Source organism: Polyodon spathula, chromosome 2 (assembly GCF_017654505.1).
Source record: "Polyodon spathula isolate WHYD16114869_AA chromosome 2, ASM1765450v1, whole genome shotgun sequence".
Lineage (NCBI taxonomy): Eukaryota > Metazoa > Chordata > Actinopteri > Acipenseriformes > Polyodontidae > Polyodon > Polyodon spathula.
The window spans coordinates 7539409-7553001 of record NC_054535.1 but is presented as its reverse complement, the minus strand read 5'-3'; the positions used below and the strand labels follow the sequence as shown (position 1 = coordinate 7553001).

Genomic DNA, 13593 nt, shown 5'->3' with positions numbered 1-13593 from the left:
ATCTATATATCTATATATATATATATATATATGATATATATACACACCAAAATTTATTAATTAAAAATTCTGTTAAACCAAAAGTTTTCATTTTTGAAAACCTTATACATTATCTGCCACATTATCTATCTATCTATCTATAGCACACGTGTGTTTGTGTGTGTTTTGCTAATTAAATTTCATTAATCATTTTTTAGGTGATTCAGTCCCTAACTGGACTCTGCTCCAGTTATCAAGATGTAATATTGCAATGCCTGAATGGCAGAAAAGAGGAAATCAGACAGGCATTGGTTGAAAAAACAAACACAGTTTCATCGGCTCAGTTGCAGGACTTTGACTGGCAGTTAAAGGTATGGTATGAAAGCCTCAATTGGCCTTTATAAAAGGAATACATGTATACGCATCAGTGACGGTGAACCAAAGGTGGCGTGTTGGCATGGAGTTAATAGGGAAATGGTTAAAAGTCAAGTTTCTCTTGGGGGTTTTTGCTTAGGAAAAAAAAAATTGAATTAGCCATTATCTGCTGAACAAGCAACCAAGAGTTTCTGCAGTGACGGACCAGTGCTTGCGATTGAGCAGTAACCATATCTAGCAGGTGTTCAGTCCTTACTCTAATTACTGGTACAACAAATCTGCTCACTTTTACCAAAAATAAATGTAAATATATGATGGAAGAGTTTCATTTTAATGTTTATTAATGTAAATGTTTGAGATGCCACATCTTGTTCACAACTCAGCCCCACGAGCAGCACTTGCAAGTTACAGCCATTGTTGTAATCAAGTCACAAAAATTGGGAGTCCAGTCAAGTCACTGGGGGGTAAGAGTCGAGTCTTTGACATGCCAAGCTTGAGTCGAGTCACAGAGTTTGCTCAAGTCGAGTCACAGAGTTTGCTCAAGTCGAGTCACAGAGTTTGCTCAGTTCGAGTCGGGTCACAGAGTTTGCTCAAGTCGAGTCACAGAGTTTGCTCAGTTCGAGTCGGGTCACAGAGTTTGCTTGAGTCAAGTCGAGTCACCTATCTGGCTCGAGTCAATTCAAGTCATTAGTTCTGACAGTTCGAGACAGTTTGATTTAAATCAAATTCGTTATATATACTTCTTATTATACGCAATAGAATGTTGCATGTTTCAACAGGTACTTTGTAATTTAGTAAGTAATTAATCTTGAGGCATGTAATTTTAGAAAAAAATATATGTTTACAGTCTGTGGAAGATTTTTTAAATCACTTTTGCCCACAGAAATCCACTGGGAAGATGAATAGCTGGTTTGAAAAGCCAAGCTGTGAATACTTCCAGTCAACCATTTTGTTTTTTCGTACTATGAGCAATTAAAAAGGCAATTTTGTTGTGGTCCTCCCTGTTGAAGAATGTCCAATTTAGGCTTTGGATGACCTTTATTCTTAGATTTTATTCAGTTGAAAATGAGGAAAATGACATATGAATAAAAAAAATCTACAACTACTGTATGGAAATCAAAGCTTAAGCGAGTAGCCACACGTGACCCATAACCTGCCTGGCAACATACACCTCAAGCTTGAGTCATTATGAGTGGTAGAGGCTAGCTGTAAGCTTGCATCATGCAGCCAATACAAATACATTAAAACTTGACAGACAGAGGGTGATTGCAGGTGGAAGACGCACAGAATCCCACCCTTGTTGAGGCTCTATTAGTAGTGCAGTAGACCTTGGAAAGCCCCTTGTCGCACTGGCAATCTCCAAGATATAGGGCGCATCCTGCACTCAACGCGGAGCGCCTTTACCGGATGCGCCACTCGGGAGCCCACTTTTACAAAATGACACGTAGGTTTAGCCTCTTATAATGAGCTGCCTCTGCACAATACAAAATAATGCATTTACCCATTTATTTACAGTTTTACTGTTCTCAACGGTGAAACTCCTTGACAGTTGTTTTTAGATACCTTAACAAAATGAAAGGAAACTGTGGCATTTAGTTTGATGTTTGATATAGAGATCTAAGCTTTAAACATAGCAGGTGATGAAGACGAAACTGATTGTGTGATTTATTTTATCATAAAGACTATGACTCGAGTCAAGTGGACTTTTGGGCCGGGACTCGAGTCGAGACGAGTCTTTTGAGCAGAGACTCGAGTTGAGTCGAGACGAGTCTTTTGAGCAGAGAATCGAATGGAGTCGAGTTTTTTCTTGAAGGGAGTCGAGTCATTTGATGACTGACTCGGGTCGAGTCGAGTCACAGAATATTGCGACTCAAGTCATTAAAACTCTGGTTACAGCAAGCATGCATAGCAAAATGTTAAATGTAACCGTACATACAAAATAGTATCCAGTGCAAATTACCATACATTGAAATATGCATATTATATATAAATAAAATGTTATATATTTATTAGGGGATTGTCACGTGTCATGTGGAAGAAGGCCCTCTCTAATAAGGTGGTTGGGCAATATACTGTAATGCTAAGAGAATCCAACAGAGAAAAGAAATACTGAGCCATTCCTCTTTTGAAAATGTAAACTCTTCATTTTACAGCCCTAAGCACCTCCTCCATGATTTGCAGGCCTGTCAAGAAAAGGCTCTTGAAACATCTTGTGTGAAGATGAGCATTCATGCTGTTGTTGTGCGAGAAGGTTTTTGACAATGGGCATTGGTGGACGATTATAAGTAAGACATTTGTGTTCCACAGTATACCAACATACATTGCTTTAAAATCTTTTGGGATTATACATTGGTGTCATTTGTCAGCAGTGTTAAAGTGGGATCATTTCATGAATATTATATTTACTAAGGTTTATTTTTATTTTTATATAGCCTCATGTTATCAACAATACGCAAAACAGTTATATACATTTCTTTTAGTCAGGCAGTTTATGTTGGTTAAACGCAACAATACAGCTTCTCAATGGAAAATCCTCTATCCTGGAGGCATATGCCAGCTTTTTGGAAATATCACAATAATCAGCCTCTTATTATAACCCTGTCTCCAAGGGTGGGTAAATTATGTCATGCTGCCAGCGATTTATCTGCCAGTAAACATACTGGGGCTTCTCTGCTAAAACTGGGTAATAAAGTTATAAATAAAAACTAATTAAAAAGCAAGAACATTCAAAACAGTCACTGCCATAATATCTTTTCTATTGATATAGACCCTAGTGTGTGTGTGTGTGTGTGTGTGTGTCATATATATATATATATATATATATATATATATATATATATATATATATATATATATGTATATGTATATATATACACACACATACACAGCTCTGGAAAAAATTAAGAGACCACTGCTAAATTATCAGTTTCTCTGGTTTTACTATTTATAGGTATGTGTTTGGGTAAAATTAACATTTTTGTTTTATTCTATAAACTACTGACAACATTTCTCCCAAATTCCAAATAAAAATATTGTTATTTAGAGCATTTATTTGCAGAAAATGACAACTGGTCAAAATAACAAAAAAGATGCAGTGTTGTCAGACCTCGAATAATGCAAAGAAAATAAGTTCATATTCATTTTAAAACAACACAATACTAATGTTTTAGGAAGAGTTCAGAAATCAATATTTGGTGGAATAACCCTGATTTTCAAGCACAGCTTTCATGCGTCTTGGCATGCTCTCCACCAGTCTTTCACATTGATGTTGGGTGACTTTATGCCACTCCTGGCACACAAATTCAAACAGCTCGGCTTTGTTTGATGGATTGTGACCATCCATCTTCCTCTTGATCACATTCCAGAGGTTTTCAATGGGGTTCAGGTCTGGAGATTGGGCTGGCCATGACAGGGTCTTGATCTGGTGGTCCTCCATCCACACCTTGATTGACCCGGCTGCGTGGCATGGAGCATTGTCCTGCTGGAAAAAAACAATCCTCAGAGATGGGGAACATTGTCTGAGCAGAAGGAAGCAAGTTTTCTTCCAGGACACCCTTGTACTTGGCTTGATTCATGCCAAATCTGCCCGATTCCAGCCTTGCTGAAGCATCCCCAGATCACCACCGATCCTCGACCACATTTCACAGTGGGTGCGAGACACTTGGCTTGTAGGCCTCTCCAGGTCTCCGTCTAACCATTAGACGACCAGGTGTTGGGCAAAGCTGAAAATTGGACTCATCTGGGGGTGCTTCAGCAAGGCTGGAATCGGGCAGATTTGTCTTTGTGAAGGGCGCATTAATCAAGCCAAGTACAAGGTTGTCCTGGAAGAAAACTTTTGCAGTGGTCTGTTATTTTTTTCCAGAGCTATATATATATATTAATTTTTTTTTTGTCTAACTTTTGTGATAGTTGTAGCTAAAAATGAAATATATTTGAGTTTATTGGCTATTAATAATTGGTGACAACTAAATTCATGACCTGAAGCAGGAACCAACCAAATTAGCTGTCAAGAATGTGTATGATTCATTTTGTGACCTCGGTCTGCTCCTTTTAACACGTGGAGTTCTGTATATTGGTAATTTCTAGATAATCCAAAATAGGGTAATGTAATTTGTAAACAGATATATAGTATGGGGATGTCATTATACATTGCCAAAAATGGCATAAACATGGGTAGAGGAACTTCTCCAATGTATTGCGTTAGACTTTTGAGATCCATAAATTACACTGCAATTGTGTGAAGGATGTAATCATTCTGCTTTAGTAGAATGCCTCCCCTTTAAGTGTGGATGCATCCTTTTTTATGACGGTAAGCAGTCCAGCAGCAAGAGAGAGCTTCCACCCTTAGGGCTGTAGTAGAGAGATTAGTGCTAGACATGGGAACCTTCTGCAAAGTTTTATGGAGTGAAACACTGATATAATGCATTACAGGAACTGGAACCCATCGTGCCCTGTACACAGGGCTGGCATCAGCACCTGGGCAATCCTGGCCCCGACGCCAGAGGGGGACTCACAGACATACAGAAATAGAATTGCAAATATATGTACTATTTCTGTGCCAGCTATACTACTCAAGCAGCCTTTAGAGCTGGAAATGTTTAGTTTTCACTAAACTAGACTGTATGTGTGCAGTGCAGTAAAACTTTTCAGAACTCACCTTTTGTCTTTCTTCTTTTCTTGCTTGCATTAGTCCATTAGTCCTACCTCTTCTCATTCCCTGTTGGCTTCCGTCCTCCCCATTTCTTCGTGAAGCCGAATGCTATTGGGTGATCTCGACATACGCTTGTACAAATGTGCCAATTAAAGACATTTTATAATTGGCACATTTCCGTCATACTTTCCAACTATCAGAGCTTTCATTTGACAAGTGTTTTGTTGCACATCATTATCATAATGTCTATTATTATCATAATGCCTAAACGCCATTACAGTTAACATAAAGTATTTTGTTAATTTGATAACTGTCAATTCAGCCCGGTCGAATTCACTACTGTAAAATTAATATTTCTGTAAAGTGTGTGTTCTGTTTTCTGTTAATTGTGTACTAAGTAGGCTACAGTAAAAAAGATGTTGAACTCTTGAAGTAGGAGAAGTCTGTAGTTTCTCAGGCTGTTGTTGCAAATAAAGTTGTCATGTCAAAGCCGCAGGTGCGAATTCATTTTGTTTAGGAATAAAAAAAAAAAAAAAAAAAAAAAAAACTAACTCGTATTTTAAATGATGTATTTAAAATTTTATCATACTGTGATGTGAGTTTATTGTTTTTCTTTTCATGAAGAATCAAAAAAGTGTGACTAAGGTCATCTCAACGGTATCGAAATAACAGAATGAACTCACAGAAACGTAACCCTTTGCAGTCCTATGTCGGACCAGGTCCGACATTACAATTTTCCCGTTCCAGTCAAATGTCGGACCCTGTCCGACATCATCAAAAAGACATAAAGCACAGGTCTCTAGTTGTTTTTTCTTCGGAAAAAGCTGAGAAAACCTTTCAATGGCTGAGTAAGACCGATAGGAGCCGAATGAAACTGAAAAAAGGGCATATCTCATAGCCCCATAACAAGGACATAACAAAGGAGATAGCTGCTTCTGCATCCAGCGCTCAAAGAATACGACAGACATTTCCAGAGCTTTTTGAGATGTTATAGTAATAAAGTAATGACTTGGATTGCATTATTGAGGAGTTTAGAGTGATCAGGGGAGGACTTATCAATATGCGTGTCTATAAAGAAGTATGTGAAAAATACAGCGAACAAGGAGTGGGGCTTGGCTGTAGATACAGTACTGAGTGTCCTTTTCTTTTAAACCTGTTTTACTCTGAAAAAAATTAAACAGCACATGTAAAATAAACAACATGTATGAAAACACGCCTGACAAGCACTGAATAAATGGACTGCAAAGGGTCAAACTTGTTTTTTTTACTGAAACAATAAAAGGTTACATGTACAGTAAAAAACATAATAGATGGCTGTGTTACATGCTGTCCAATCAGGACTCCACTAACTAAATGAGCATGCGATCTGTATCATGCTATTTCCTATATTACAACTGGACACAATTAAAGGTGCGGTCACCAATTCCCTACACAACACTTACAAAATATCTCTGTGACAGGGAACACCATGCCCTTGTGTCTATTCACATTTTGTTGTATTATTATTTAAATGTACTGTTTTGCGTGTGTTTTAAAAATCTGATGTTATTGTTGTTTTGCAGCAAGGATGGGGTTAAAATTTCCCCTCCAAATAAACTCGTGTGATGTGGCCATCTTCTAATGAATTAAATGATTTACCAATTTTGAGATGGCCACATATATATATAAAGAGTGGATCAGCCACTCATTAGGGTTGGTTGGAGGAGAGAGTATCTGTTTGAGAGAGACGAAAGTAAGAGAAAAATAACAATTGCTACTCATGCTGGCTTTATACCGTCACGATACTTGTTTGGTTCAGTGTTTTATATATGGCTATTTGTTTTGTCCTTCATGCCTTTTTGTTTGGTTCAGTGTTTTATACATGGCTGTTTGTTTTGGCCATTGTGCCTTTTTGTGTGGCGTTTTGCTTCAAATGTTTTATTTAAAAAATAAGAGCGCATTTGCAACTCAGCCGTAGTACCTTGCCTGTGTGTGTCAACTTCCTGGTCTGTGACATGACCGCTTGACTCTCCTGTCACAATCTCAGGTATAAAATGCAGAGTTCATTGCAGTCATCAGCTGCATAGATTACCTATTCAACAGCATGAGGCAACAAACAAGTGAGTACTAACATAAGTTACTGTTTTAGCATCACTTTAGTATCTTAACAAGTTGCTATATTTTAAGCAGTTGAATATGGTAGCAACCACCTTGTTCTTAAAGTGCCACCCAACAATTGGATTTGACAACCAATTATTTTTGGCCTAAGAGCCACTGTAGCCAATAATTACCTTTATGTATTAATCCTAAGCATAATTACACAACAAACTACACTTTGTCCTTGACTTAAGTTTAGTGGCATTGGTGCCTTTACAAATGTATTGAACTGAAGGTCATTTTGGCCTTGCCCTTCTTGTTGCCAGTTTGGAGCCCTGCAGCAGCATGATTTATTTTGTGTTACCGGTAGGCTAAAGTAAAAAGAAAGTGCACTACAGGTATTCATTTAATCTATAATCTACTCTATAGGCCTACTGTACAGGCGTTCTTAATTTCTCCAGTAACCATCCTGCTTAGCTCCCTAGCTGGACATGGACACTGTCTTGCTGGATGCTTTCTGTACCAGAGGTGGTAGGTGGAGATGAAGTAGCTCAATCTGACGCTGTCAGTTAAAGCCACTTGACCTAAGAAATTTCAATGGAGTGATCAATTGGATATTGATTTAAACTTTATTCAACCATACCTCATTTGTTGCCTTTTGTTTTTTATCAACTCTTTCAGCTGTATTTGACGTCCAATCATTTTTCGGTAAAAACAAAATTAAAGTTTAAAACCAAAAAACTAAACTGAATTACACAGATTATTACTATTCTATCTTTTATTGGTATTATTCATTTTGGAATTTTATTAAAATGTCTGTTTCAGTTTTGTTTTGTTTTTTTGAAAATCATAACCATGTATCCAAAGTACAGTATATGTACAATTGACATTTTTAAAAAAATGTGTCCCAAATGTCATTTTCAGCAGAGCTAAATTGCTTGAATAGAAGTGTTACATGAAAAGACACTGGTTTGATAGTAAGTGATAACTTACTTTTGCTGGGTTCCTACATTTTTTGAATGAAATATCAGTTCAGAAAATTAACTGCAAAGCATGAAGTATAGGGGTGCCCCATTAGATTAGTAACAAAATGAAGCAATAATTGCTTCCACATCCACTTAACACTGCTTTATTATTAATTTAAGGTTGGTTTTTGCTTTTTACTATTCATTAAAGGGACGAGATGAAGCACTGTGGCACATCAAAAAGAGCAGCTTGTGACAAATGGATTTCTGCAGTCTGGGATATATCCCAGTGTTGATGCAAAGTGAGAGAAACACAATTTGCAATAGACGGTGGTATAGCACGGTCTTATGAAGAGATATATTCTGTTGATTGAATTTTCAGCTGACATGAATTTTTTACACTTTTTTATACGTAGAAAACGTGTATTTAAAGGAGATCTAACCATTCAACATGACGTGAATTTTGTTGCAGACCAATATTTGTTTACAATTCAAGGAGTCATTTTCTAGATTCCAGATGCTGTCACTTTGTATGCTAGATAATGACAGTAAAAGCTGTGACAGCAGCAAACAGGGATGTAGTGTTTTAAGCTGCAACTTAGAGATTGAACATGTGAATATTCTGCAAAAAAAGAATATGGGTAAATCATAATGAACAAACACTGGAATATATTTAACATGTTAAGATAATTATTAACATTCAATAAACATAAATGAACTTAAACATTATTTGGTTGTTAGAATGGTGTTTGTGTAGAACCAGGGCCTAAACTTAGTACATATGGGTAACACTATCATCGTAACAGTCTGATTTAAAAAAATCAAAAAAACCTGTTGGTTATTGTTTGCCTTTCACTGTTTTTTAAAAGCCTTTTGTAGTTTTTGTGGATCACATTGTTCTGCTTTGTATCTATTTCAGTTGGCTTTATCGAGCGATAAGATCTCTTCACTTCAGACGCCACTGCTAAACCTGGACTTGGACGTCAGAGAAAATGGAACACTTAAGCCTGTGTCCATAGAAATGAACAAGGAAGAGCTGCACAGTCTGATAAACACATTAGAGGCAGCAAATAAGGTACATCTTCCTTGAGACCAAAATGTTTGGAACTGTTGTAATTTTCCTGTGCACAAATATCTAATTTGCTTCTGAAGAGTTTCTTGCTTACTTCCTAATACCTTTTAATGCAGCTGTGTTCAACATGTGCATGATGTGTAGTTTGCAAATACTGTACTCTAGTGACAGTAGATCTTAATACTGTTGTCATTTAAATAATTAAAACCAGATCACCAGTTTAGATATCATATAGATACTCCATGTAGCCTTTTCTACAGACTTTCTTGCCCAACTAATCAGTAGCTGAGCTTTAAAGCCAAATTTAGCCATTCTAAAGGACCATGATAACAGACCCAGAACAGACTTTAAAGGTGAGAGCTATGTGTATACCACACACATTTTGTGAACCAATTGGCAGATTCTACCCATTGTGCCTGTCTGGTTCACTAATGTCACCCAAGCTGTTTCATATTGGATGTATTATATCCATGGATCTCATTTCCTTAACAGCTTATTATCCATTCTTCCCTATTACAAATGGCAATGCTGCCCTAGCATTGTATATGTGCACCACATTTTGTGTTGAACAGAAAATATATACTGTGTCTTGATTTTGATTCATTTGTTTACCAGTTCATCTATAAGTTCAATGTTCTTGTGATGAAGAACCAAAGACTGTATTGTGAATGTGACTAATGCCTATTGATTTAGAAATACTAATTGCCTTTGAAGCACCATACGCCTCAGCAGCTGGCATTCAGCTGGGGCTGATGCCTAACAGAAAAACAAAAGAATCACTCATTAGTTGGCTTTACATAGCATCCTTCCATATACTTTAGCTACTGTAACTGCATAATTATGCTTGGGATGCACAGCTTCTCTCTGCAGTTCTACACACTTTATTTTGATCACAGTTTCTTTAAATAATAAGTTATTAGTATCTTATTATTTTAGGAGACGTAGACATAATTAAAGGATACTTCGTTGATGCATATTTTCAGTACTATTGTATGATACACATGTTTTTGACTGTGCAGGGCCCTGTGAAAGGCTAACAACAGTTTCATTAATATCAATTATTTTATTCTAAAAATAACCAAAGATTTATACAATGGCTTCTCTTGTGATTGCCCAAAGTAGCTGAAAGAATCTAGACATGTTAGATCCATTACTTTAAACATTCAATCATAACAATTATTGCAGTATAGAAATATAGATTTTTATAAAGAAACATTTGCACTCAGAGTATGAATATGTTCTAGAGATTCATGTTTAGCATTTACTTTGTAAATCTGAGTGTACTTTGATTTTTAGGGAATGCGTGTCAAGACTGCAGGAAGTTTTAATAAACAGGTCTACTGTTTCTGATGGCACTGTCATGCATTACATAAGTAAGCAGTGAATCACAGAGGGGAAAGAAATAATAATTTTGGTAAACAGCCACTCGACATGCAACCACACATTGCAAGGCAACAATTACCTGGGCAGAATCCACAGCAGGAGTGGTACCATGAATAATAAAATACCATTTAGCCAGGAGTAAGGGGCAGCATCTGTTGCCTGTCTCCTACCAGACTCAGATGTGCTGAGCTATTTGGCCACTCTCATGAAATTGCTTCTGCAGTGCGGCAAAAAAATATTGCACATTGGGTTTGTAAAATGTCCTTCTCCCTTTCTCAAGATTATTTTTATTATTGTGTTCTGTTTTGTTTGTTTGTTTATGTTTTGGACCAGTACAATCCTGTGAATTGGAAATTAATCTTAATTAGAATTAAAATACAGTATTTGTGTTTTGTGTGTGTGTGTGTGTGTGTGTGTGTGTGTGTATATATATATATATATATATATATATATATATATATATCAAAGGAAAACTGACAGGTACAGTATTTAAACGGTTGTAGCAGCGCGTGGGGACGTGTGACGCTATATTTTTTGGAACCCCTCTACTTACTCTTTTAAGGAACAATATGTAAAAAATACAAACTTAATAATAGCAGTAAAGGAAATTGTGAAACTGGTGTTCTTACAGTGTGATTTGTAGCATTATCAAGCTTAGTAAATAAAATGAGTCACGCTTTGTCATTAAATAGTAAAACAAAAGTAGGTTTTTTGTTTGTAGTAAATGTTTCTTTTTTGGGTTTTTTAACAGCACAGCAGAGTATCCAGAGAACTTTGTAACTACCCAGTAAAGCTCTTAGAAAACCTTATTATGGGATGAATGTCACCTATGGTTGCTTTTTGCCGCCTTTTCAGTAAAAAGAAAGAGGGTTCTCTTAGTTTGTTTAAACTTCATTTTGTAGATTTACAGTATTTTTGACACGCAGATGGAAGCGTTGCACACATGGAGGCACACAGGTGCAAGAAACCTTCTGTTTCAAAATGTTCTTCATTCACAGGTAAATTATGTATTAAAGTATGTTTTCAAAATGCAAACTTGCTTCCTAAACATGTTAATTGGCACAGTGACTTGCTTAATTCAAACTTTTATTTTTTTGTACTTTTTTTTATAATTTAAAGCATGAATACAAAACGTTAAAGCAAGATAAGATGCAGATTTCCATTTGCCCGCAACTTCTCCCCAAATTTTATTTTTACGTAAAATAACAAAACTTGAAACTTGCTGCCTTAGGAGTCCACAATTTAAAAATAAATGCTTTACATAGAAACAAATTGTAAAGTACACGCAGGGAGTAATTGAGTGTGGCCAGGTGAGCCTGATGTTATTGATAAAGTAGGATAGTACCCCTACACATGTATGTTACTCTTACATAGTTTTGAACATAGTGTTTAGAGAACCACCTGTCTGTGTTTAAAATCTGGAAATTTCATTTTTTTTACTACAACTTCTTGGTAGATGCACAGAGAAGAGGTAAGTCAGCAGCAGCCTATTTTGGAAACTGGGCAGTGCAAATGGAGATCACCACCATGAAGGATCTGCTGCCACTTTCTAATAGGTGTGAGGTATTGAGTAAGTCTAATGTTGCTGTGCCCTTGATGCAGGGATGTTCTTTATAGGAATTAAATTCTACCACCTTCCCCACCCTGTTGTCGTAGTCCTTTTCTCACAGCTGCCAGACATTTGTCATGTCAAGCAATTTCCTCATGGCTGGCTCCACAAAGCTATACTCTGGTTAAAGCCTGCCTGTGTTGTTCATCTATGTTCCCTTCCTTCTATTTACACAGGTTTCCTTGTTCTAACTCTTTCCGGGAGATGGATAAAAAATACAATTTTAGGCTACATTCCCTGAGCTATTTTCTTTTAGTTTTAAGCCAATACAGCTGATACATTTCTAGAAAAAAGGGGTCTGCAGTGCTGGCTTGCGGGCCTCACACAACCTTGTCTCGTTTAGTTTATCTGGGTTGTAGTTTTTTAACCACTTCCTCTTTGAATCTGACAGGTCGTCCTACAGCTGAAATGAGTAATCAACAACATCTATCTTTGTGACAGTTCAAATAGAGACTGTGTGCAGAATAAAGCTGAGCACTGACAGTGAAGCAAAGGAGGAGAGTAATGACACCATCAATGCTTTCTGAATAAGCAAGGCACAGTCAAGAGAGAAACAGAGGACTATCACCCATTGCTATTGACCTGACACATTATGCATATCTTTCATATTGGTGTAGCTGTTATTTTCCTCCAAAGTCTGCCTATAAATGGAGTGTACTTTTAATCCACTAAAATTACTGTTGTAATCAAGGAGAAATTACTTTCTTGGAATTCCCTTTTAGAGAATTGTATTTAATTGTATGTATTCCCATGTTCTGTAAACCAAGTATTTTATTTTTTTATTTATCTTTCATTATTAAAGATAATATCTTTAAATAATACGCTAAGCTGGTTGTGGTTGTGTTTTTTGTAAACCACTGCTGTACCTTTTTATTATGTTTACAATCAGTGTCTAGCCCCATTTTATTAGTGTAACCTAGTAGGGTAATTACATTAAAATAACTTGTCATAGTACTGTTTATATTAAAGTATGTTTGCAAAAATCTGTCAAAATGAAAGAAGGTGGTATCTGAAGTGTTGCTCTGGCAAAATATTCTAGGGAGTTTTTTTCTCCTTTTTAAATAACATGTGCTTGCATTTGTTTCAGCTATCTGATTTCCACAACATATTTGTCTTGCTTGGAAGGGTATCGAATCCATTTTTGTTAGCTAAGCTTGTTCACTGTTGAATTATAAACAGTATACTATGTTGAAATGTATTCCAGTTTGCTATGGGAAGACAATACACGCTGTAAATTAGGGTAGTTGAAACCTCATCAGGTAGTTGAAATGATCTGGAAATGGTTTATTATGTAGTTAGCTTATAAATTAGGTGTGTGTGTGTGTGTGTGTGTATATATATATATATATATATATATATATATATATATATATATATATATATATATATACACACACACACACACACACACACACACTGGTTTGCAGAAGTATTCACCCCCCTGAAAAGATTTCACATTTTTTTGGCACCTGAGCATACTCCA

The 13593-nt window shown here is 36.4% G+C and overlaps 1 protein-coding gene across 1 annotated transcript in view; it reads left to right on the top strand.

Annotated features, from left to right (window-relative positions):
* LOC121329623 (COMM domain-containing protein 8-like) overlaps positions 1–12899 on the top strand; it is a 34967-nt gene extending 22068 nt beyond the window's left edge. The window contains exons 3-5 of the mRNA XM_041275309.1: positions 198–350; positions 8966–9121; positions 12502–12899. Of these exons, the coding sequence (XP_041131243.1) occupies positions 198–350; positions 8966–9121; positions 12502–12522 (330 nt within the window). The 3' untranslated portion in view covers positions 12523–12899. The remainder of the gene's footprint in view (positions 1–197; positions 351–8965; positions 9122–12501) is intronic.
* The last annotated feature ends 694 nt before the right edge of the window (positions 12900–13593 follow it).